At 45.3% G+C, this 27,132-nt stretch overlaps 1 protein-coding gene across 1 annotated transcript in view; it reads right to left on the bottom strand.

Moving 5' to 3' along the window:
• The window catches only part of LOC111151645 (carbonic anhydrase 10), a 528,900-nt gene that overhangs the window by 17,227 nt on the left and 484,541 nt on the right, over positions 1-27,132 (bottom strand). Inside the window, exons 5-6 of the mRNA XM_022509773.1 lie at positions 8,221-8,316; positions 3,690-3,762 (exon numbers count right to left, since the gene is read on the bottom strand). Of these exons, the coding sequence (XP_022365481.1) occupies positions 3,690-3,762; positions 8,221-8,316 (169 nt within the window). The remainder of the gene's footprint in view (positions 1-3,689; positions 3,763-8,220; positions 8,317-27,132) is intronic.

The following is a 27,132-nucleotide window of genomic DNA, read 5'->3' as shown; positions in this document are numbered from 1 at the left end:
TTGTGAGTTTCAAGCATAAGCCTTAAGGAACATCACATATTTCTGACCTCCACCATAAGAAATACTTGCCAAGGTATCTATCCTGATCCCATAAAAGAAGGGCCATGTGGAGCCAAGCTGCCCTTGCTGACCTGCAGGCCTGCAGCTGCGATGGGAGAAATCAGTGCTTCTTGTCAAATGCTTATTCATTGTGCAGAAGTTGCTGACTTATACAGCTACTTACTAAATGGGTGTCCCTGCCACATTGCTTCACTTCTTTGGTTTCCTCAGATGTAAACTGGGACGGCAATCAGACCCACTTTGAAGGTGGGTACTTTCACCAGCTGGGTGCCCAGTGATGGTGAGCACCAGGGGTGCTGCCCGAAAAGCTAGCAGCCCAGAGCCTGAGATGGGGAAAGTGTTCAGTTGCATCCTTACTCGTGATGCTCAGCATGCTGCAGAGTGGGTACCACATCTGAGTGAGAGGGTAAGTTGAAGCTGTGCTGGGGTGTGGTTCTGGGGAGCAGCAGAGTGGCTGGGGGTCGAGGTCAGGTGTCCCCGGGTAATGTGGTTGGGTGGACATGGGGGCAGGGATCAGTTTCCTTCCATCTCACTCAGAAGTATGGAAGCAGGAGACTCTGATGGATGTCCCTGAGCAGGTCGTGTTGTCTCCCCCGGCACTCTGGGGCTAATGCCATTATGTCTCCAGAGCCCCTGCGGAGGCTTCTGGGCTTGTGTTTCCCACCCACAGCCTGCTTCCTAGTGAATGATTCCCGTTTCAGAAACCCCTCCACTTGCCACCAGGCCAATCTTCCGCAGGCTGGCTACCTCAGGGACTTGAGCGGATGGAAGAGTGCTGGTGCTCTCCCGCTGAGCAAATCAGTCCCTTTCGGCCACAGTGTCCTGGGCGTAGTGGTGTCGAGGCCATTCCCACTGGTAGGGCCATCATTATCCCTGCGGCTGTGATAAAGCTGCTGCTGGGAACATCTCCATGATTGCCCAGAGTTTAAGAGCACAAATGCCTGTCATTAGGAGGCCTCAAGCCGTTACCGCTCCCCACGTGGGGTCTCTTTACCTTGCTTTCATTCCCTTTTTCCTTGGCCATGACAGATAGATTATGAGGGACTGAAGGAGAATGGCTGCTCCCACTCCCTTCCATTTGCATTTCTAGGGCAATTTCTTCAAATAGGTCTTCTGCCTAGACTCCTCAGAAGGCATCAAGACCCCTCAAGACCCAAACCCCATTTCCTGTTACTCCCTCTGTCCCTGTCACTGCTATGGCAGGGGCCACTCACGCCTCCATTAATTCAGGCCCTACGCATATTCATTGTGTATACTATGGACACTGCAATGAACCGCTGTGGAAGGGAGAGTTTCTCCCTCTGCGCTCTTCACAGTCCTTGTATGCTCTCCTCGCCTCAGATGGCACTCTCTGTGCTTGGAATGTCCTCCTTCCTTCCTTCTCTTTTTCCCTCCTTCCGGCCTGCCTTCCTCCTTCCTCTCCTTCCCCCACTCCTCCTCTGCTCACGTCTCTCTTTCCCCAGCAAATAGTCATTCATCTATTCAGTTCTTAACGACATGGCACCTGCTTTGTGCAACCTTGCCATGTGTTCTAAGCAGATTTTCTGTGATCCCAAAGATTTCTCTTTAGATTTTTCACACTGTGCTTGTTACAAAATTGTCTACAGTGCCCTACGATCTGTCTCTCCGCCCAGCGAGTGAGGACCTGGTGGACAGAAAAAGTGTTCTATTGATCTATCTCATGGCACCTAGGAGCCTCTCAGTAAGGATTTGTGGCGTGAGTGAGCAAACAGCTGAAGGACAGTCTTGGGTTTTCCCACTGCTAACCCACTTCAGCTATGGCCGAAGTGCGTCCTTCTCCGTTCCCAGGTTGCTGATGGGGCGGCAGTCAGCGGGGACGCTTCATTCCAAAGAGATGAAGCTGAAATTTCCCTCAGCCGCAACGTGGCCATCCACCATTGGTCCCAACGAGACCTGTCCCACTGGCTCTCCAGCCCCTTGTTTGCCCCAGAACTGGTACCTGTTCCTGAGGAAGGCCACCCTTCCGTGGCATGGACCCCTGTGGGTGTTTTCATTTTCGGTAGCAACCATGCCACTTAATAGGCATCAGACCCGGGTTGGGGGTGAGGTGGGGAGGAAAGTCCCGCTAATGATGGACTCTGCAGCTGGCAATCGGTTAGAGTGGGTGTTGGGGCTTAATGTGCAATTTCATGGTTTTTCATGGTCTCTACACTGCAAATTTGAGATGATTGAAAAACATTTTATTTAATTTTCATGCTTTTTTAATCAAAAAAGTTAATAATATTTTATGGGCAGTTAAAAATGTGCTATTTGCACAGGAGACAGAAATGCCCTCTCCGGAGGAGTGACCCAAGTGGGCACCTAGAGAGGACTCCACAGGGGCTTTGCTGAGGAAGGGTGGGATGGTCTTGGAGACAACTCATTCTTTCAGGTGATGTCCATTTAGGTGCCCTGGGATTCTCCAAGTTCATTCACCGCCCTACACCCCATCCTTTTCATATGGAAGTGACTCGGGAGTGAGCACCTTGTGGGGAGGGCTGGGGTCAGGCCATCTTTATGTTTAGGGAGCCTCACCTGCTATCTGTCAGGGGCAGAGGTGCAGAAAATGTTTTCTGAATGAATAAATGAGGGAATGTTTTCCATACTCCCACTCTGGCAGTCCAAGGGGAGACCTGAAAGCATTCACTCTGTCTTTTCCCCATCGCCACTGGAAGCAGAAGCAACAGGCACAGCTGAGCTCCTCGCTTGGCGGAAGGGGACTCTGAGGGCATGTGGGTCTAAGAATGTTGGCATGCTGCTTTTTACTTTGGTGAATTCATTATTTACTTATTGCTTAATTCAAAAATCCCAGACCCATAAGGACCCGAGAAACTGGGAGTTCAATTTCTTCACTTTACAGATGAAGAAACAGAGTTAACATGGAAGAGGCTCCTTGTTGGGACTTGAATCCCACTTATCTGCTCCCTCCTAATTAGTTAAAAAAAAAACTTTCTTTTTCTGTAATACTTTTTTCATCTCTTGTCGTGAGCTGTTACTCTTCCCAAATTCTGGGATTGCTTTGGGAGAAGTAGCCCCGTTTTCCTTCTACCCCCTGCAACTTTGCACAGTTCTCGTTTTTCTGCTTAAGGATTCTGTGCTTGGAATGTCCTCCTTCCTTTTGGAAACCCAAAGAAATGGACAAAGTCCTCTAGAGAAGTAGAGCACATACAGCAATGCAGAAAGATGCCCCAGTCTGAAAAGGGACCCAGGGACACAGAGAAGGAGATTTGGTCCAGCTCTGGAAATGTTGAGGTTGGAGCCAAACTACCTGGTGAATGCTTTTTCAATCATATAACTGGCAAAGCCCCAAATGTGGCCAGCTGATATGGCGGAGTTTGTCAGCTAGTAGAGTCCCCCAGCTCATTACCAATCCATGGGATAACGATGACCATCATCATAATAATCATTATCGCCTTAGACAGGCATGGATGACAAAGGCACCCCGGGGACGTCCTTTTGAAATGAGCTGCTTCTTAGCCAACCCTGACTCTCCAGAGTGACTTTCTAGAGAATTAGAGGATCATGAAGCTGGAAGAGGCCCTCTGAGATCATCAGTTCTGGCTTTCTGCCTCCAGACAGGACTAACCTTTATAGAAGAGTTGCTGTATAGGAAATCGAACCAAACTTACTTTTATATGTTATTCTTGTGATAGTATCTCTGTTGAGCATTCGATTAAGAAATGGGTTTGATGAATCAGAAACCTAGGAGAGAAAAGAAAATATTAACGACTGGGCCGTGCTATCTTGGAATACACATGCCTCTGTACATTCACTTATTCATTCGTATTCATTGAGTGCCTACCCTGTGCCAAAGAGCATGGTGGCTAGAAATTCAGACATTCAAGGCACACACTCTACTCTCAAGAAATCCTAGTCTAGAGAAAGAAGACAGGTGAGTAAATGAATGGTTGTAATGAACTATGATGATTGCTATGATAGAGTTGCAGGCATGATGATATTACGGGAAGACCACCCACATGGGGAGTCTGGGGAGCTGAGTGAGCTGGTTCTTGAGGGATGGGTGGAAGCTATAAGGTGCTTTGCTGGTAGAGTATGTAAAGGAAAAAGGGTAAGGAAATAATTGCCTACAGAGGGTCTGTGCATATGGACACGAGAGTGAGAACTAGGTATGCTCAGGCAAGTACTTCTATGTAGCTGTTGCTGAGGGTACAGGGGAAGGATGGAGGGTACAGCAAGAGAGGTAGGCAGTGGCTAGCTCATATGAGGCTTTGAATGCCATGGGAGGATATTTAAGCTCCATTCTGTAGGGATGAGAAAACATCAACAAGTTTTAAGTAGAGGGTGGGGAGTGACATTTTAGGAAGGGGACAGTTACTCTAAGAAGACAGTGAGAGAGTACCCAGAATAGAAGCATCAGGGGATGAAAAAAAACTCTAAGACATAATATAGACCCTTATATCACTGCTTATCATTACATGACTCAAATATATCATAAGCCATGCCATTCCGTCAGCCAATCATTCATCCATCCATCCATTCATCCATCCATCCATGTGCCCATACATCCAATAAATATGTACCAAATGCCTATTATGGGCCAAACTAGATGACCAGGGATCAGTTCCCATTTTGGGCCCAGACCCCAGGTCTCCAAATTCCTTCTTTGGGAGAACAAGGCAAAGTTCAAGGGGCTCAAGCCAGAGGACCAACATTTAGAGACTGTGATGTGCCCCCACTTAACTGTGTACACTGTTTCTTAAAAACCTCCCTTCTACTCAGTCTTTTCCAAGGTGCAAGAGTTTGTCTCAGTCAGTTCTCTCCTACCTCTCTCAGCCCTGCTCTGTAATTTACGCCTCAGCTGCTAATTGGATGCTGTGACACATCAGCATTTTAAATCTGATTTATTCTGAGGGTTGGAAAAATTGCAGCAGATTATTATTATTAGATAAGCAACAGGTAATTTTTAGTTTGGAGAAAGCTCAGTCTGTTTACTTTCCCTCCATCTGTCTCTCCTTTCCCACACAGTTTCCTGGATGTGCTGTGGTGAGACACACTCCGGGGGGCAGGGGGAAGCTCTGTGAGTGACAATGCTCAGTGGAGTTTGTCAGAGCCCCCCCAAAATGGAGAAAAGTCCCAAGGCAAACACTGCTGCTCCCCAGAAGCTTTCAGGGCCAAATTTAGCTTCCCCTTTGGCCTCCTCTTTGGCCATCTGAAACATAGCTTGATGCTGCCTGTTTGTGCTAATTCACATGAGAGGGAAGAAAAAAATATACTGTCATGGTCAGTAAGGAACGTGTCATGCCCCTTGTACCTTGGGTTCCTGGTCCCCAGGGAGTCTGGACGGCACGAATGTTGGGACTGGACCGTTTGGGCCGATTAAAAATAACTGACAAATTTCCAGAGTGCACACAGATGATTTGTGGGCTCTGGTGTGTTGGCGGCGTGGGAGGGAGGATGAAGTATGTACTTGGTATAAGTGAGCTTAAGTGGGAAGTTAATGGTGTGTGATTGAGCAGTAATTACAGCCAAATCTCAGTTCCCTGTGGTCATGGATGGGAAGGATGGGGGAACAGGAGGGGACAGAGATAAATAAAACCCACAGATAAACAATTCTCTTATTTTAGCCAACAACTCTGAGCCTTGTATGGCTCTGGTTTTGGCCAGGGTGCCATCTCTAGGGACCATCTGACTCAGAGGAGGGAGCCTCTCATTTGCTGTGCCTGCCTACCTGGCAGCGAGCTGAGAAGAGGGGCAGAAAGACCAGAAGGAGGGGAGAACGACCAGAGGTGGGGTGCCCTTAGAGCCAAGGGCTCTGTTCATCTCATTTCTAGGCATGTGCCTAGCACAAGACCAGCCTGTGTGCCACACTCAGTCGGTGTTTTGGGATGAGTGAGTGACAAGTCTTGCTTGGATAATTCACTGTGGAGCATGTGGGAGTTGGTTAAGTTGGACAAAGAAAGGCTGTGGCTTATTTTGAGATCCAGTGAGAAAGCTTCAGGTTTGCTGAGGGAAAGAATGGAAGCATCCCTAGGGAGCTCAGCTGGCCTGAGAAGATGCAGGAGCTGGTCCCCATCCTTTCACCGAATGCAGGGCAGGGAACATAAGTTCCTCCCAACAGCCCACTGGGATGTAGGCAGCTGGGAGCTGTGTCAGTCATCTTCCTGTAAGTGCTTTGGAAACACACCCATGGTCTGCTGTTGAGGGAGCTGACTTCCTGGCTTATCCAGCACCCTGTCGGCTGTAATGTGTCTGAGCTTGTGAGACGACAGCTACTGACTCAAGCACTTGGAGCAAAGTGAGGTACCAGCAGGGGCTTAGGCTGAGGCGCCCGCCCAAGGACAAGCAGTGTTGGGCAGCTCAGGGTGGCAGACATGGAACCCTGGCATTGGGAAGGCCAGCAGGGGAGGTGAGCTCCTGGACACGCACGAGGCAATATTGTGACAGATTTGCAGGTTTCCCAGCACTGAGCATGGCCCAGGATGAATGCACCCGTTGTATCAACATCATGACTGAGGCTGGTTGAGGGATACAGAGTTTGGCCTGTGCTTATGTGTGGCATCAGGGCATGGGGGGAGATGTTTCCAGGTCATGTCCTCTCTTCTTCATCTCAGTTGTTTCTCTGTGCTCTGTTGGGGAGGCGTGTGGTATGAATAAGGTCATTAGCGTGAAAGTCAAGCAGGCTCCTTTCCTGGATGGGCTGTCATGAGCTCTGTGCACTTGGGTGGAATGCCAAAGATTCTTTGTGTCATTTTCCTCATCTGCAAGATAAGGATACTGATGGCTGCCTCATGGGTTTATCATTAGGGTTAAGCCGTAAAATATATGGAAAGTACGTATCTCAGTGCCTGGAATTCAGAAATCTGTTGTTCATTATAACAGGGTGTGTGACGATGGCAAGAGGTGTAGTGTAGGGACCGGCAGGATCTATGCCAGGACCCATGTCCTTTGGGGTGTCACATCAGGTGTTCAGAAGGTATGACAGCCCCAAAATATGCTTTCCTGGCCAAAAGCCCCTTCCTGTCTTTGGTAACGACAGCCGCAGGAGTTTTGTGGCCAACAGATGTGTCTGGCTGATGTACAGTTCTGCCCAGGCCACAGAAAGGCCCCGTGGGACCCCCGTGAGGGAGAGGAACTCAGGAGGTGGCGTGGGCTCTGGAGAGGGAGGACCAGGCAGGGTCAAGTGTCTGTGGCAAAGGGTGATGCTTTTGGGGAGGAAACGGGGGTAGTACCTGGGGTGCCCCCGAGCCCAGTCTCCTGGTCAGTGATCATGTCACCATGAGAACTCTGTTAAAGCCCCCCAGTGGCAAATGCTGGATTTCTACCAATCATATTCACCAGATTCCAAGTTCTGACTGGTCTGTTCTCCCATGGTCTGGCCCAAACTAAGGGGCTAGCACAGTGACTACCAACTTTTGAAACTGTCACACATTCCTTTTGTTTTTTCTCTCTCTCCCTCTTTTCCCAATTGGAAAGACATTTCTTCTTTCTTCATTTTCTTTTAAATTTGCATACCTGCTTCCCTCCGTATCTGTCAAAATGTTAAAGGTGATCATTATTATTATTATTATTTTTAATAAACTGGAATTTTCTTAGCTGGAGATCTGTTGTTGCTGTTGACTGTTGGGGAGATGTGGAGCCTCCTAAGAATGTCATAAAGTCAACCTTGGTGATCTTCGCTTAATTTCTCCCAGGGGTGCTTATGAGGGAAAGAGAGAGGAAGATGGGAGATGTCGTACGGAGCAACTTCAGGGAAGCTGGAGGGGACTGTTCAGGGCAGTGCCTGGAGGGGAGGGACATCTCACATTTCCCTTCCAGCTCTGTTTCCAAGGGGCCATCGAGGGACAGGAGCTTAGTGCCATGGGGTGTCAGTGAGCCACCCCTCTCCTTCTGTTGCATCCTTTTGCATGCTGTGGGACCTGAAGCTTGTCCCTAGCTCCAACTCCCCTTTTCTCTCTAGAACAAAGGCTGCCAAATCCTCAGGCTCCGAGGCTCTGAAATGGTTCCATCATTTCTGCATCGTCATGAAAGGGACCTCATTTGTCATAAATCTCATGTGTATCAAAGTCACCCTCCTGCAGCTTTTCTTGGGCATGGACCTTACCCCTTGGGTTATTTCAGAGATCCAACAGAGACCAAGCTGGTATTCTGACCGGGCTGGGAAATGGCAAGAAAAGAATGAAAGAAGGCAAAGACACTTACTTTTATAAATATAGAAACTACCACCAATCCATTAGGGCTCTTTGCAGCTTCTGTGACATTTGTATATAACTCATGGTTATAGTGGATGAGCTGCACCTGGCAAGAAGGAAAAACAAGAGTAAGAACAACAAACTCGCCCAAAAGGTGGGAGGCACAGTGTCTCCTCCCTAGATAAGGGTTCACTCAAAGGTATACTGTAGAACAATTGAAAAGACAATCTTGTAATTGAAAGAGATTCAGGAGGTGTGTGTACATGGATGTGTGTGTATAATGCACACACACACACACAAAAGTACCCATACATCTTTGCAAATGTTTTCTGGTAACAATCATGCCTTTAATAAGCTCAGTGCCCATCTGGCTCTGGCTCCGAGCCAGGATATTTCCCCTAAAGCACGTGTAAAATGAAATTCGCTTTAGGAATTCTCTTATTAGGAGTGTAACTGCCCTTCAGGGGCAGACGTGCCCTCCCAGCTGCGTCCACAGCTGCCATGGGCACTGAGCGAATCTTCCTCGTGGCCTTGGGCGAGCAGGGAATGGTGAGGTTCTGAGTCAGCCCAGTGACTCTGAGAGGATAGTGGCCAGCCTATGAGATGTGGCATCCTGATCAAGAGAGAGTGGTGGCTCAGGCTGCCGATGCCCCAGCCTGCCAAGGTCATCTGCTGGTGCAGGACTCAACTTCCTCCTTGCTGAGTGAAGGTCAGCAAACTGCTTGTTAAGCCCTCGTGCAATAGTTAGCATGGGCAGCAGACAAAGTCTTGGATCTGGCTTCCAGTGAACTAGGTTTTCCCTCTCTTACCTAATTCTTTAAAAAAAAAAAAATGCCTTTTTAAGAAATTGTGAAACATAGCATCCATATATGTCCAAATGAATGCCCCACCAATTTTTAGCCATATGAGTAATAAACTCCGTCTCACTGGAACTTGATTACTTCCTCTGAAAAACAGGTGTGATTGTCTCTCCTTAGAATTCATCTTAGGCTGTGGTTTTAAAATAGATTTTTTTTTTAATAGTATGGAAGTATAATTTTTGTAACAAACTAAAAAAATAAAAAAAGTGATAGTTCCTCCTCCACCTCTGTGTAATCCCAGCCCAAGCAATAGGACTATTAACACTTTAGCATATGTCCTTCCTGATTTTTTTTTGTGCTTATAGATCACACACATATACATGGAGGGTTTTAAAAATAATAAAAGATCCAGGGTCTATACATTTCTAGGATTTTCTAGGATTGAGGATCCTAGAAATTATCTAGGATAGATAAATTCCGAGAAACATATAACCTACTAACACTGAATTAAGAAGAAATAAAAATCTGAACAGATGAATACAAATAAAGAGATTAAAGCAGTAATCAATCCCTCCCTCACCCCCGAACAAAGAAAAGCCCCAGGCCAGATGGCTTTGTGGGTGAATTCTACCAGTCATTCAAATAATTCGCGTCCATCCTTCTTAAACTCTTCCAAAAAAAATGGGAAGAAGAGGGAATACTTTCAAACTCATCTGAGGAGGTCAGCATCACCCTGATACTAAACAAAGACAGACACTTTAGGAAAAGAGAACTACAGGTAATTATTTCCAATGAACACAGATGCAAAAAACGTCAACAAGCTGAATTTAATAGCACACTGAAAGGATTATACGTCATGACCACATGGGATATACTCCCATGCAAGGATGTTTTAACATATGTAAGTCAATCAGTGTGATACACCACATTAGCAGAATGAAAGATAAAAACCACATGACCATCTCAATAGATTCAGAAAGAGCATTAGACAAAATTCACCATCCTTCATGATAAAAACTCTCCACAAAACAGGTATAGAAGGAACTCACCTCAGTGCAATAAAAGCCATATATGAAAAGCTCATAGCTAATATAATCAATGGGGAAAAACTGAAAACTTTTCCTCTAAGACAAGGATACCTACTCTTGCCACTTTGATACAACAGAGTGCTAGAAGCCCTAGGCAGAGCAATTAGGTAAGAAAAAGAAATAAAAGGCATCCAAATCAGAAAGGAGGAGGGAAAATTTTCTCCATAGATGACATAATCATGTATGAAGCATACACTGAAGACTTGCCCACAACAAAACATTGTAGCACTAATAAATGAGTTCAGTACAGTTGTAGGATACATACTCAGTATACCAAAATTGATGGCACTTCTATATACTAACAAGGAACTATCTGAAAAGGAAATGAATAAAGTCAATCTCATTCACAATTGCAACAGAAAGAATAAAATACAATTGCCCTTAAACAACACGGGCTTGAACTGAGCTGGTCCGCTTACATGCAGATTTTTTTTTTTTTTTTGATACATGCAGTACAATATTGTGAAGGTATTTTCTCTTATGATTTTATTTATTTTTAATTTTAAGATTTTTTTTTATTTGACAGAGAGATCACAAGTAGGCAGAGAGGCAGGCAGAGAGAGACAGGAGGAGGAGGCAGGCTCCCTGCTGAGCAGAGAGCCCGATGCGGGACTCGATCTCAGGACCCTGAGATCATGACCTGAGCCGAAGGCAGAGGCTTTAACCACTGAGCCACCCAGGCGCCCCTATTTTTAATTTTAATTTAATTTTATTTTTTCAGTGTCCCAAGAGTGTTCATTGTTCGTGAGCCACACCCAGTGCTCCATGCAATACGTCCCCTCCTTAATACCCACCACCAGGCTCACCTTATCCCCCACCCCTCTCTCCTCCAAAATCCTCAGCTTGTTTCTCAGAGTCCACATGATTTTCTTTTTTTTTTTTTATTAAAGATTTTATTTATTTATTTGTTAGAGAGAGAGAGAGAGCGTGAGCACAGGCAGACAGAGTGGTAGGCAGAGGCAGAGGGAGAAGCAGGCTCCCCGCCGAGCAAGGAACCCAATGTGGGACTCGATCCCAGGACACTGGGATCATGACCTGAGCCGAAGGCAGCCACTTAACCAACTGAGCCACCCAGGCGTCCCTGCATGATTTTCTTTCCTTTTTTTAAAAAGATTTTATTTTTTATTTATTTGACAGAGATCGCAAGTAGGCAGAGAGGCAGGCAGAGAGAGTGAGAGGGAAGCAGGCTCCCTGCTGAGCAGAGAGCCTGATGTGGGACTCGATCCCAGGACCCTGAGATCATGACCTGAGCCGAAGGCAGCGGCTTAACCCACTGAGCCACCCAGGTGCCCCCCTGCATGATTTTCTTAATAGCACTTTCTTTTCTCTAGCTTATTTTATTGTAGAATACAGTAGTGTACAAAATGTGTATTAATTGACTATGTTATCAGTAAGGCTTTTGGTCAACAGTAGGCTATTAGTAATCAAGTTTTTGTGAAGTCAAAAGTTAAACAGGAATTTCTGACTATATGGGGGGGGTTGGTGCCCCTAACTCTTGCATTGTTCAAGGGTCAGCTATACTTAGGAATAATCTTAACCAAACAAATGAAAGATTTGTACACTGAAAACTATTAAACATTGATGAAAGAAATTAAAGAAATAGGTAAACGGAAAGACATCCCATGTTCATGGGTTGGAAAAATTAATATTGTTAAAATGTTCATATTACTGCTATTCAGCTCAATCCCTATCTGAATTCCAATGGCATTCTTTATAGAAATAGAAAAAAAATTCCTAAAATTAATATGGAACCACAAAAGACTCTGAGTAGTCAAATCAATCTTTTATTTATTTATTTATTTATTTATTTTTAAAAATATTTTATTTATTTATTTGACAGACGGAGATCACAAGTAGGCAGAGAGGCAGGCAGAGAGAGAGGAGGAAGCAGGCTCCCTGCTGAGCAGAGAGTCCGATGCGGCACTCGATTCCAGGACCCTGAGATCATGACCTGAGCTGAAGGCAGAGGCTTTAACCCACTGAGCCACCCAGGCACCCCTCAAATCAATCTTGAATAACAACAAAGCTTTCTGGTTCCACAATATAGGTCAAAGCTATAGTAATAGAAAAAAGTATGATACATAAAAACATACATATAGACCAATGGAACAGAACGGAGGATCCAGAAATAAATCTGTACACTTATGGTCAACTGATCTTTGACAAGGATGCCAAGAATACACAATGGGCAAAGGATAGTCTCTTCAATAAAGGATGTGGGGAAAGCTGGGTATTCCCTGGAGAAAAATGAAATTGAACCCTTATCTCTTGTCATATAAAAAATTAATTTAAACTGTATTAAAGACTTATTTATAAGACCTGAAACTGTAAAATAGGAGAAGAAAATGGAGGGGAAAACTTCTTGACATTCATTGGTCTTGGCAATCAATGGCTTTTGGGTCATGACACCAAAAAGTACAGGCAGTAAAAGCAAAAGTAGGCAAGTGGGACTGTATTTGAAAAGCTTCTGCATGGCAAAGGAAACAAAACAGTGAAAAGGCAACCTACAGAGTGGGAGGAAATATTTGTAAGCCATGTAGCTAATAAGGGGTCCATATCCAAAATACATAGGGAGCTCATATAACTCAACAGCAAAAATCCAAATAACCTGGTTAAACTTGGGCAAAGAATGTGAATTGATTATTTCTCAAAATAAGACATACAAATGGTCAGTAGGTACATGGAAAGGTGCTCAACATCACAAGCCATCAGGGAAATGCAAATCGAAACCACAATGAAATATCACCACACACTTGTTAGAAGGACTATTATAAAAAAAGACAAGAGATTATAAGTGTTGGTGAGGATGTAGAGAAAAGGGAACCCTTGGACACTGTTGGTAGAAAAGTAAACTGGTATGTCACCATTATGGAAAACACTAAGGAGGGCCCTCAAAAAATTAAAAATAGAACTGCCATATGATTCAGTGATTCCACTACTGGGTATGTATCCAAAGCAAATGAATTTGGATCTCAGAGAGAGACATTGGCAGTCCCATGTTCATCACAGCATTATTCACATTAGCCAAGATATGGAAATAACCCAAGTTTCTGTTGATGAATGAATGAATAAAGAAAATATGTGAAGAAAAATAAGATGGAATATTATTCACCCACAAAACGAAGGAAATCCTGCCATCTGTGACAACCTGGATGAAGCAGGGGGACATCATGGGAAGTGAAATGAGCCAGTAAGAGACATACTGTATGATCTCACTTATGTATAGAATCTCAAACAGTCAAACTCAGAGAAACAAAGTATAGCTTGGTGGTTGTCAGGGGCTACAGGGAAACAGAAATGTGATGTTGGTTGAAGGGTACAAAGTTTCAGTTACGCAAGAGACATGAGTTCAGGGGCTCTGAGTACGGCATGGTGATGCTAGTTCGCAATACTCTATTGCCTATTTGAAGTATGCTAAGAGCACAGATCTTAAATCCTCTTGACACACATGCAAGAGTAACTATGTAGAGGTGAAGGATGTGTTATTTAGCTTGACTGTGGTAATCTTTTCACATTTTATTCATGTGTCAAAACATCAAGTTGTACACCTCACACATACACAATTTTTATATGTTGAAGAAATCTCAAAAAGTTGTCAAAAAATAAAGAAAGAAACAACTCAGTAACAATGGAATCATTTATAATTATGACTCTGAACTTGATTTTTTTTAAATGTAAAACTAGTTGGTGGCTATCTCTCAAAGCCAGTGTGTATAGAGCTACCTAAGTTTTTATAATAGCTGTAGAATTTCCAGTCGCATGAATGCCTGGTGACACGTTTAAGCACCCTCTCACTGGCTTTCAGTTTGTTTCCAGGTTTTCTTCTGTCTTGTAAACAATGTCACATCAAGCTCAGCATATATCTTTCTGTAGTGGTGTGAGCATTTTCCTCAGGCTGATTGGAGGATCTAATAAGACAGCACCTGTAAAAGTGATTTATGACTCTGAAAAAGTCTAAGTGTATTATTATCAATATCCTCTACTGCATTAAAAAAAAGGAGGTAAAGTTTTAGAAGCCAAGAAATTCAATGATTTTTTAAAAAAGCGATTTTCTTTGATCTTTGAAAAAAAGACACCTCTGATACAGTGGTTTGCAACCTTCACTGTGCATTTAAATCCCCTGGGTGCTTCTAATACCCACCTGTGCCTGCTCCCCCAATTCTAATTTCATCGATTTGTAGTGGGAACAGGGCACCGAGATTTGTCAAATGCTCCCCGGCCAGCGGGCAGCTGGAGCGGCGAGCCAGGGCAACACAATCAATGAACACCCACATCCCATCAGTGCCCAATCAGGTGGATGGAAACTTGGATCTGAGAATACGCTGAGCATCTTGAGTCATTAGAGCCTTTCATGGAGGGAGCATGGTGTTGCTGGTCTTGAAATACCCTATTTGTTTATTGCTTTTTCACTTCTTGTGCGTTTTGCCAACGGTGGCAGATGGTCCTACAGCAGCTCTTCTGCAATCAGAAAGGCAACCACAGGCAGGGACTGGCAACTCTCCTTTGCCTGCACAGAGCAGATCGGGCAGGTTTTTCAGGCCTAGGCCGATCATTTGCCTCCCTCCCCCCCCACCCGCCCCCATACCCAGCTCACGCTATCTGCAAGTGGGGAATCGTTGCCGTGTAGAAGAAGCAGGAGCTGCAGGGGACCTGCCACACCTCCCTTCGGTGTTGAGTAAGCTTCTTAATGAGAATCCAAACACAGCCTGCCATCTGCTAAGATCTTCCCACCAGGTGACCTACAAAACCACCTGGGGATGGGCCAGTGTTGCAAGGCATGCATGGAAATTTCAGCATGTTCTGAGAATCAGGCATTGGAGAGCTGGGAACTGGAAGGCGCTCCAGTGGCATGGTGCTTCTCTCCAACTTGCACGACTGAAAAATGCAGGACAAAGTCTCTTGAGCCACCGGGTGACCCACAGAGTGGCTTTCTGCAAGGGCTAGGGACAATGACAAAGGGGCTGGCAAGCAGAAGGGGTGAGGCTGTGCTCTGCTCGAGGCTTGAGTTGGCACACTGAGATTTTGATCTGATGACTTGCCTCCTCTTTATTACAGGATAAGTTGGCTAGGATTTTGATCTCATGAGCTTGGGTTTCCATTGGGAGTTACAGATGGCCTGCTTCTTACCTGAGGGTCGAACCGTATGAGATTGACTTTTTGATCTACCAAACTGGTGATTTTATAGAATTAATGTAATCTTAAAATAAAGCAATTTGGAATACAACATCATCCCTCTCCCAAGGCTCACACATTAGATGTTAAAAAGACCCATAGTGCTTTTCTACTCAATGCACAGTACAGGGACCAGCAGCCACCATAGCATCTGGAAGGGAACCTGTTAGACATGTAGAATCTTGAGCCATACTCCCCATCTCCTGAATGAAGATCTGCATTAAAAAAAAAAAAATTCCCTGTGATTTGAACGCAGATTAAACTTTGAGATGTTCTGTTTTCACAGATACTCTTGGTTGGTTAGCAGAGAGCCCTGTTTTGTCTGGCTGTTCCCTGCTCTTCTGGTTCAGGTAGGCTGGGTTGAGGGGTACAGGTATCATGGATGTTGGAAGATAGGCTGAGCCCACATCATAGGAGGCCTAGAACAAGAGCTATGGAAGGGTTTTGAGCAGAGGGTAAGATAATCAGCATGGACTGCCAGAAGGCAGATTCAAGCCTGCAGAGCCTGGAGGTAGGGAGGATGTCGTTTCAGGAGGTGGCCATTAAGGTGGACAGTGTTCTGTAGGAAAACCACAGAATGTGCATGTTTGGCAAGAGTCGGGAAGAGTGGGCACCAAGCGAGCCCCTAGGCCTCGGGACAGTTAGGAGCCCCAGAAGACCCTATGAGGCACCTTGGCAGTGGCCGGGCTTCTTGTTCCACCTGTTACAACACAATTTTGGCATCAAAGGCAAGAGCAGAAGATGCATGGGGCCTGCACAGTCCATGTAGGGCTTAACTATGAAAAAGAGCTGCTTCTCTCCCTAGCTTCCAGGTCCCTTGAGTGGCAATTATAGTTCCTGCAGCTGATGCTTTGTTTCTCCCCAGCTGGGCACAGTGGTGCCGATCCAATGCCCACTAACCACACACAATGTGCCTGGTGTGGGTGGGTGGGTCTAGCGGAAGAGGGTCTGCTGCTTGTTCTACTATGAATTTGTGTGGGGAGACAGCCATGTACAAATCATATCCTGCTATGAAGAAAGTATCAGATTAGTAGGAGAGTTCTGAAAGTGATGTCTATGGGTAACTCTTCGCCAGTTATAGGCAATATTTTAAAATCCCCATCCTACACATTCAGAATTTTTAATAACTTGGATGAGCACAGAGATGTAGTTTGAGCCTCAACTTTGTGGCTCACTTGAGGGGATCAGTGTCTGACATGAAAGAGGTGACAGTAAGTGGATGTTTGACCTCTGTGCAAGAGCAAGGCAACTTCAGAGGGCGGAGGGACAATGGGCAAAGTGCTCACAAAAGCAAACTCTCCCTGTGCTAATCCTGATATGGTAATTAAGCATCAAGTTTAGTTATTCATTAAAGAGCTGCCCCAAGGGCTTCCACCAGCCTCGTTGGAATTACCATGTGAAAGAGCTAACCCTGGATTACAGGAAATTATTTTATAATCGTGACTTCTTATTAATTTAGACAGGTGCCCTCAATGAGGGGCTTTCTGGAAATGCAAGACTGAGACATAATTGTCTTCAAGGAAGAAGCAAGATACTGTTGGCTTTTTCATGATGCTCAGATGGGGCTCAGAGCCTGACACCAGGATCCTAAAGTCCTTCCTGACCTGATGTGAATCTTCCTTGTGTGGTGCTGGCTTGAACCTTGTGTTTTCATCTCAGAACATGCTGTCTCACTCGATCCCTTACAGACACCTGGAATACACTTGTTCAAGAGATCTTGGAGGGCCAGCTACGTGCCGAGGCCAGCTGTATAAGACTGATGAAGTCCTTGACCTCCTAGAGGTCATTTCAGAGAGCATCCAGAGCTTTGAGGCAACATACAAGACTTTGGCCTGCAAAGTGAATGGCGTAGTGAGCGGGGGGGGGGGGGGGGGGGGGGAATGGAGGCAGGGCATGGAGGTGGGTCATGTAGGAGTAGGAACGAGGTTGGGTAGCATATAGTTAGTTGGTGAAGTTCTGTCCGCAGAGGTGATGGACATCTGAGCTGCATTCTGATGATGAAAAGGAGCTGGGCATGGAAGACTGGAAGGAGGCAGGACACTGGCAGAGAGCGTAGCCTCTGCAAAGGGGTAGGGACAAATGGCTGAGCATGGCTGGGGAAAGATGTAGGTGGCTCAAGATGGTACCAGCTCATGGGGGGCTTTGCAGACTATGGTAAGGAGCTTTGACTTTATTCCAAGCACAACAGGAAGTCAGAGGAAGAAATCAGTTGATCTGATGTGTGTTTTTGAAAGATTTCCCAAGGAAGAGGAGAGACAGGGGAGATCTTGCCTCCCCTTCTTTACCTTACAGCTCAGCTCTGGTCTCATTTTCCCTAGGACATCTTCCATGAATCATTGGCCTTGAACATCAAGTGTAGCTCCTCTCTGCTCCATGGCGTTCTTGTCCAGGGGGCAGGGTTCAAATATCTCACAGCTGGGATGGCAGGGGTACTGAGCGATCAGGACAGGTATAAGTCCTAGGCAACTGGTACCATCGCATGAGTGCTGAATGTCATTGTTGACATTAGTCACCCTCGTCATTTGTCGATCATTATTACCAACATTGGATGCACACTTATTTGTGCCAGACACAATGTCAGCAGGAACATCACCTCATTGAACCCTCACAGAATTCCACAAGTTATGCCATTCTGTCCATCTGAGTCATGGGGACACTGGGCCTCTGACAGATGCTTTGTTCCAGGGAGTGGAAACAGTTGGAATTGCCCTAGTTCCTATGTCGGTAGAGTTCATACTCTACTCACACTCGTGCACCATGATATTCTTTATGAAGTTATTCTTTTCTCTACCTTTGAATAAACATCTCAAGGACAGGGGTGTCTTGTATCATATCCTCTCCCTTGTGCCTTTTATGGGACTTGCTTGTAGGAGATGTTGGCAATGTTTGTCGAGTGAATCCCAGTTCTGCATCCTGTGGATTCTTCATCCAGGGAGGGGTCTCAAGGGAAACCCAGGCCAGCCACTTCTTTGATAAATGAAGAAACTGAAACCAGAGAGGGGCTTGCCCAAGATCAAACAGTCAATTGTACATCTGTTCATTCAACAGGTGTTTACTGCGCAACTACTAAGCGAAGGAGAGTAGTGTGGGTCGAAGTCAAACAGGGAGACAGGGCCAGACCATGGAGAGCCTGGAAGGCCAAGCTACGGGGTCCGGATTCCATTCTAAGGGTGATGGAGAATCGTGTTTGTGACTATACTCTCAGGACCACAGGCAAAGCTTCCGTGCCCCATCATGGAAGTGAGGAGCCTGACAAACGTTGGTCTTTGGTGACAAGTAACTCAGCTCCCAAGCTGATGGAGAAGTACTCATCTTTACTACGTGAACAGAACTATCACAAGCAAGCTTCCACGTCGACCACAAGCTATCCTTGCCATTGGTCGGGTGGAGAGCACTGTGTGGTGCAAAGTGCTCACACCGAGTTCACACTGGGCAGCAATGAGGTGATTCACGGGCACGTGCCAGGCTGCTGCTCGCTTACCCTTCATGCCTCAGCAGAGTGTCCAGCTGTGTCCTCAGACCCTGCTGTAGATGCCCAAGTTTGGTTTTCCCAGGCAGATGCTCCATTAGTGGGAGCCCCTTAGTGAACTCGGGAAAGAGCAGCCTGGTCACGGAAGACCACACACACGGCATTCCCTGCTTGGACACCTCAGTGCCTTCCTGTTGCTTTGGAGATGGAGACAGAGACCCAGATCTGGGCACAAGCCTTGTGTGGACTCTGGCATTTCCCACCATGTCCGCTTGTTTCATGTGCTCTGGCCACAGTGTGGCCGGAGTTTCAGTTTCCTTTTGCACCATGCTGCCTCCTTCCCTAAAGCCTATGCATATGCTCTTCCTTCTGCCTAGGATGCCCTTCCCTCCCCTCTGTGCCTGCCTTTTATTTACAAACTCCTTTAGCTCTAAATCTTTAGCTCTAATCTTGAGAGAGATCCCCATGACCCACCTTCATGGCATCCCATGCCTTTTCCCTTTGATCACAGTTCTGTTTCAGTTCATTGTGTGATTGGTTAATGCTCGCCATTTTTGATTGATTTTGATTGATTAAAGTCGCCACTATGCTGACTTTAAGCTTCATTCAGGCAAGGGCCGTATCTGATGGGTCTTTGTGACGTCCCCATGCCCAGCACAGAGCCTGGCATGTATTAGCTATAGCAACACAGAAACAATTGTTAAGTGAATGAGTGAAGCCACGCAGGCTGGCAGAAATACTGTAATATGTGATGTCCCCGAGGGACAGGGAGAGCAAGGCACTTGGCTGAGCTGGTAAAGGAACAGCCTGGAATCCTAAAGAGAGAATCTCTAATGGGAATGCGCCACGGGGTACCCTTGGGCAAAGCTGGCCTCTCATTTACAAACAGGGACAATATTATTAACTACTTCACAAAACTGTGGTGATGATTTTATGAGACAAAATATATAAAGTGTTGAGCCCAGGGCCTGGCATCTTGCAAGCACTCAGTAATTAGCTCTTCAGGATGACTAACCAAGTGACCGATAACAGAGCCTTCAGCTCCTGCAGGAAGAGGGGTTAGGTGCGTGCACCCTGCTCTTCTGGGTCCTCACTTTGAGCCTGTTCTCTCCCAAGGTAGCTCGAGCAAAATGTTGCCTGTTCAGAACCTGGATAATTTTCCAATTTCTCTTGTCCTGTCCAGACACATATGGAGCACCCCGTGTTCCAGGCACCAGAAGAAGTGAGTTTTTTTTTTAATTTCTTTTCAGTGTAACAGTATTCATTGTTTTTGCACTATACCCAGTGCTCCATGCAATCCGTGCCCACCCTAATACCCACCACCTTGTTCCCCCAACCTCCCACCCTCCGCCCCTTTGAGACCCTCAGGTTGTTTTTCAGAGTCCATAGTCTCTAATGGTTCACCTCCCCTTCCAATTTCCCTCAACTCCCTTCTCTCCATCTCCCCATGTCCTCCATGTTATTTGTTATGCTCCACAAATAAGTGAAACCATATGATAATTGACTCTCTCGGCTTGACTTATTTCACTCAGCATAATCTCTTCCAGTCCCATCCATGTTGCTACAAAAGTTGGGTATTCATCCTTTCTGATGGAGGCATAATACTCCATAGTGTATATGGACCACATCTTCCTCATCCATTCATCTGTTGAAAGGCATCTTGGTTCTTTTCACAGTTTGGCGACTGTGGCCATTGCGCTATAAACATTGGGGTACAGATGGCCCTTCTTTTCACTATATCTGTATCTTTATCTATATCTGTACCAGTAGTGCAATTGCAGGGTCATAGGGAAGCTCTATTTTTAATTTCTTGAGGAATCTCCACAGTGTTCTCCAAAGTGGCTGCACCAACTTGCATTCCCACCAACAGTGTAAGAGGGTTCCCCTTTCTCCACATTCTCTCCAACACACGTTGTTTCCTGTCTTGCTAATTTTGGCCATTCTAACTGGTGCAAGGTGGTATCTCAATGTGGTTTTAATTTGAATCTCTCTGATGGCTAGTGATGATGAACATTTTTTCATGTGTCTGATAGCCATTTGTATGTCTTCATTGGAGAAGTGTCTGTTCATATCTTCTGCCCATTTTTTGATATGATTGTCTGTTTTGTGTGCGTTGAGTTTGAGGAGTTCTTTATAGATCCTGGCTATCAACCTTTTGTCTGTACTGTCATTTGCAAATATCTTCTCCCATTCCGTGGGTTGCCTCTTTGTTTTGCTGACTGTTTCCTTTGCTGAGCAGAAGCTTTTGATCTTGATGAAGTCCCAAAAGTTCATTTTCGCTTTTGTTTCCTTTGCCTTTGGAGACCTATCTTGAAAGAAGTTGCTGTGGCTGATATAGAAGAGGTGACTGCCTATGTTCTCCTCTAGGATTCTGATGGATTCCTGTCTCACCTTGAGAGTTTTTAACGAGAAACATATCCCCGGTGGCTCGTACTATAACTGAGAGGTTGGCAGACTTTCCCCAGAGTCAGAAAATGAATAAATTCAGCTATGTAGGTTCTAGGCTCTCTGTCACAACTCTTCAAGTCTGCTTTGGTATGAAAGGTGCACACAGACAAGACAGAAAGGAATGGGCGTCTCTGGGTTCCCAAAAAAGTCTATGCACAAAAACGGGTGGCAGGCTGTGGTTTGCCAACCCCGCTAGTCTAAAGTTGAGAGAGGAATACAAAACTTCAGGAACATACATTATCCAGTAAGTGTTCTATGGAGACAGGAAGAAAATACATATTGAAGGAATAGCAATATTAACCTCTCCCTCCCTTTAAATGAGGATTACCACTGTCACATTTCTACAGTTGTTTAAACTTCTCAAGGTCAGATTCAACTCTGGGATAGTCTGACTGAAGTCAAGAAACAAGTGTCACCCATTGTATGCCAGACCCCAGGCATCCAGAGATGAGCACCCTATATTCAACTACCCCATTTGTTCCTGACCTAGGCCAATGATGAAACAAAAAGGCACAGAGAGGTTAAACAACTCTTCGGATATCACACAGCCAAGGGACTCTGCTCTGCTTTGCTTTCGAGCATACACACCTTTTCTCCCCACAAGAAAGGAAAGAGGCAAGGAAAGGAGTTTTATAACTGAGGGTGGATCACATTTCAACAGCGGTTGCTGGAACAACAATTATAAGCTAGAACGTATTTATAGAGCATCATTAACAAGCTCGTCTTTACGCGTAAGAGCACACACAGTCTGTGGAGGAACAGGCGGTTTCATATCTACCAACTGCCACGTTCTGGCCCTGGGGTTCGGCAATTATCATCGGTCTGCCTGGTGACTGATCATTTCCCCCCTTTTAAGACATGGAATGCAATTACAGCTGAAGATAAAGAGAAGTGCCTATAATTTCATTGACTAAAGACCCCCGAATATGGGCCAGCGATCACAGCAACCTATAAAACCAGAGTGAAATATGGTATTCCTCCCCACCTCCTGAAGATAACAAAACCTGGATTTTTAAAGCCTGGTGTTTTTCACTGAGTTGCATGACCATTGGCACACATGTGGAGGGGTCTGTTTAGATGCAGGAGGCTGCTGGAAAAGCCATTGCTTTGAATCCAGCCAAATATCTCTTCTGTCCAGATAACCCCAGGCTAGTCGTCAAGCCCCTCTGGGCCTTATTTTCTTCATCTGTGATATGGGAATGCCCCTAAGGATCGTTGTGAGAATAAAACAAAAACAACCACCCCATGGTCTTTCAGGAACTAGGCAGGGCGTAGTCAGACACACAAAATAAATGTGGTGACACATACAAAGTAACACACAGAGGAGAGGCGGTTCCAAACGTTCCTTCTTTTTCCTTCCACAATGCAAACAAAGATTGGACACGCTTTCCTTCTTACTGGTTTCTGGGTTTGAAATCTCCTGTCACACAACAAACTGCATTCCAAGAATCTTCTGGAGCATCCTCTCTTCTGAAGAGACGTGTTTCTCACACGTTTTTCAAGAACCACCGAGTTGGGCTGTTCCCTGATGCTTTTCTTTTCCTCCCCCCCCACCCCCGAAACATTTTGAAATAGCCATTTCTAGAAGCCAAAGTCTTCCTACGATCCTTTTCCCAAAGCATCTGCGTCCTTTCCAGTGCTCATGGAAGAAGCTGCAGAAAGCCGAGGCCAGATGCCCTCCTCTAATGAGGTCCGGATCCTCCCGGAAGGAACGTTAGGCAGGGGCTGCTGCCTTCCAGGATGGAAAGGTGAGGTCTGCAAGTATGTCTTGAACCTTGGCTGATTTTAATGAAAGCTCTGCCCCCTGCTCCCCACACTTCACTGCTCCTGTCCCTCCCCAGCATCCGCCTACTTCCTGCCTCTGCTCCCATGACATCAGATGCATCCTAGCAAAGGTCACGGGTGAGGCTCATTCACTGGCTCTGAAGTCAAATGTCCTGGGTTCAAGTCCTGGGTTCTTCAGTCTCTTTGAGCCTCAATTTCTTCACACGACTCCTGTGTAACCTTATCCAAAGTGTCGGGATGATTAAATGAGCTAAAACATATCAACGAGCTTTAGTGTATCAATGAGATAAAGCAGGCTTTCGCAGCTGTGCCTGGCACAAAGCAAATGCTCATTAAATGGGAGGTTTGGTTATTACTATTAGACACGTCTGGCTGCTGGGGCTCAGATAAGGGACAGGAGAAGCGTGGAAGGATGAAGTGACCTGTGACATTCCATAGATTATAGCAGAGCCCGGCTGTGAACACTTGGAGACTGTATTTCTTGAAGACAAGGTTAGTCTATTATTCATTTTTGTATCTTACTTTATCTTCCTGTCATTTGCTGCCAAGAAGATTCTGCCAGTCCTTTCTGTAGTTCATATGATGAAAATTGTAGATGTGCTGGGACGCATTATCTCCATTATCCATGCACTGCCTCTCAGCCTCATGGTCGTCCTTGTGGAAGAGCCCGTCTCTGGGATGAAAACCCATGTTCTGCTTTGTTCCATGTTTCTTGAATAAGGAACTCCGAGCCTACATAAACAGTATTAGATCGCTTTGTTCTAATTATTGTAGGGACATGTTACATAGTTCCTTTGGTTAAGATAAGAATCCTTTTTAAATTTTAAAAAATTTTTTATTTTTTAAAATTTCTTTTCAATGTTCCAGAATTCATTGTTTATGCACCACACCCAGTGCTCCATGCAGTACGTGCCCTCCTTAATATCCACCACCAGGCTCACCCAACGCCCCACCCTCCTCCTCTCCAAAACCCTCAGTTTGTTTCTCAGAGTCCACAGTCTCTCATGGTTCATCTCCCCCTCCGATTTCCCCCATCTCACTTCTCCTCTCCATCTCCCAATGTCCTCCATGTTATTCCTTATGCTCCACAAATAAGTGAGACCATATGATAATTGACTCTCTCGGCTTGACTTATTTCACTCAGCTTAATCTCTTCCAGTTCCCATCCATGTTGACACAAAAGTTGGATATTCATCCTTTCTTGATGGAGGCATAATATTCCATTGTATATATGGACCATATCTTCTTTATCTATTCGTCCACTTAAGGGCATCTTGGTTCTTCCCACAGTTTGACAACTGTGGCCATTGCTGCTCTGAACAATGGGGTACAGATGGCCCTTCTTTTCACTACATCTGTATCTTTGGGGTAAATACCCAATTGCAGGGTCATAGGGAAGCTCTATTTTTAATTTCTTAAGGAATATCTTTTCGACTTCTAGTGCCCACAGAAAAGCCTTGGCTAGAATGGGTTTATAAGTATGTTCCATAAGACTTTTAAGGGGCAGCCAAGCTACTGTCTTTTACATTCTTATGTGCAAGAAGCCTAAACAAATACTAGCTACTAGAAAACAATATTATGGTAAAAATTATTTGTAGGATTATCTTACTCTATATATTTATCTTAGGTACTTTATTTTATTATTTTTTATGATCAAGTAAGGTTCACATCAGGAATCAAGAATCAACAGTGGGAAAAAAAAAATCTTCCAGTGTGGTTGAACTTGGTTGAATTTGGTTATTGAACTTGTTGACACTTGGTTGATCGACGTGAGGGAAAAAAAAAAAAAACCACGAACATTTTTCAGGAGGGATGACCTACATTTCAGTCACCCTTATACCAAAGTAACACCCATTTTAGTGGAGTTAGTTCTCCTCTTGGCCCAAGAACAAGACTTTAACAGTTGAGTTTTCTGACTTCTCCGATGGGATTGCTGGTCTTGCGTCTCTTAGACACCATAGAAACTGTTAACATTACTTCTGTTTTATTGTCCTGCTTAAAATGACTTCAGTTTTAAACTTAAAAAAGAAGAGTCCAGTGTTTCAACCTGAGGGCCAGGATATCTTTGCTTGAGGTCTGATCTCGGGGTGTGGACAAGGAAGCAGCCTCTGTATGATCACGTGATGGTGTGGGCCAAAGCACGTCCATGGGAGACCGAGTCAGGCTCTGAAAACTTCCTTCTCTATTGCTTGGGGCCACCGCCCACAATGCAGTGTGAATGATGTTTCAGGGGACCACAGTGAAGGTTTCTAACCACCCACCATGATTTGTAGATGTTCACGGATTCGCTAGTTTAGATATAATTCAACAGTAGAGACACACGATCTGTCAAATATCCACAGGCAATGACCATTTCTAGGGGCCCTGCAGCAGGTGCATGCCAAGGGCTTGACCCAAAAGACTTCTGTGCTCCACTTTGCAGTCAGTCCTGGGACCAGCCAACCTCACATCAGTACAAAACAGAGGAGCGACCAAACTCTCCTTAGTAATTGGATGGTGTGAGGACCTCAGAATCTCAAGTTCTAGTCCCTGGGGTCCAAGCTCTGTGCCTTACTGGCTTGGTGACCTAATATTTTTCTGTCTCAGCTTCCTGATCTGTAACATGACACCAGTCACTTGTGCCTTCTAGGCTTTGGGGAAGGATTTGAAAAAATAATGGATTATACATCCGGGTGGATTTTCAGCATGTGGGACAGTGCCTGGCGTATTCTATGTACTTAGATACTTGAAGGAAGAAATGCATGTATGAAAATCCTCCACAGAGATATTTCCTTTTTATCCTGAAAAAGGGAGGATTCAATCTTTTCAGGACTGCAAGGAATGATGCCTACAGGCATCCTGGTGGCAGTAGTAGCAGGGGTGGGGAGGTGGGGATTACTGGGACAACATTTTTGGAAGAAAACTAAAAAAAGCTCATGTGGAGAATAGTAAGATTAACAAAGGTTAAATTAGGCACATTACGGGGGCAGAAGCTGTTGCTCCAGGTTCGACCAGAGCAAAGGAACCACTGGGCCAAGAGTAAAAGCCCTTCTTTTTCCCAGATTCCAACTCTGTCAGCAAGTAACTCTATCAAGACTTGGATAACACATCATTCGGTCCCATGTGCTTTCTGCAGAGGCTGTAAACAAGCCATCACGGAGGAAGAAAGACGAGATCCTCTTGCAAAGCCCCCATGTTCAGTCAGTGCTAATTCAGAAGAGTTACCTTTGAGGAACACTCTCCTGCCTGTCATATTAATGGAAATCGAAACACAACATCTATTAAATACGAGAGGAGAGTTTTTTCCTTCTCTTAAAAATCAAGCCGTGGAGCAATTTGGATGAAATTGTTCTAAAATGAGGCTTTATTTTGCACACATTAATTGCATAAAGTGTAATACTTAACTAGATACGTGTACTTTCAAAGCCATCAAATACACATAAGTACAGTCCACATGACTGACTCTGGGGATGGGGAGTAGAGAAAGCCCCCAGCTGGCAGTCAAGGGGACTGGGTTTCAGAGGACAGTTCTGCCCCCTCAGTAGTTGGGTGGGTCCCTGTTCCCTTTTAAACCTCGGGGTCTTTATCTGGAAAACATGGAGATGTCAAGGACAGGGTTTTGTGATTTTTTCTAAAAAATGCACATGGGTGGGAGGTGAGGGCTGTTGCCTCCTGAGTTTCTGTTAAAGTCAATTAAGTCACATAAAACTGAAACCAAATATTTATTTGAAATGTTTAAATGAAAGCTTCTGTGAAATATTTAAGTGAAAGTTGCAGGAGACAACATGTGTCAGCCTGTGGCTGCAGGTGGAATGACTCCAGAGGGCCAGGCAGGTTGACAACAGAAGGGGGCCAAGGTCAAAGAATACCTGTGTGTAAGTCAGGAACAGTCTCTGGGCTTCCTGGCTGCCAGTCTGTGACCTCTGGTTTGATAGTGTTTAGACTAAACACAATCAAACCCAAACACAGCAAAATATTCCAAACCTGAGAACTGACTCTCATGTTTTCATTCATTCACTCAATGAATAAGTACTGAATGCGTGATTCAATAATCACTCATCTGTGCCTCCCGGGCCCCAGGCACTGTGCTGGACATGAGGTGATCAAAAGAGGGAAGGTCTCAGAGGCAGAAGGAAGCACATGTACAAAGGCCCTGTGGCACTAGGGAGGCATGGGTAAAA

The sequence above is a fragment of the Enhydra lutris genome, unplaced genomic scaffold, assembly GCF_002288905.1.
Source record: "Enhydra lutris kenyoni isolate GAN:26980312 unplaced genomic scaffold, ASM228890v2 scaffoldscaffold26, whole genome shotgun sequence".
Classification (NCBI taxonomy): Eukaryota; Metazoa; Chordata; class Mammalia; order Carnivora; family Mustelidae; genus Enhydra; species Enhydra lutris.
Note: the sequence above shows the minus strand (reverse complement) of the source record. Positions and strands in the feature narration are given on the sequence as shown.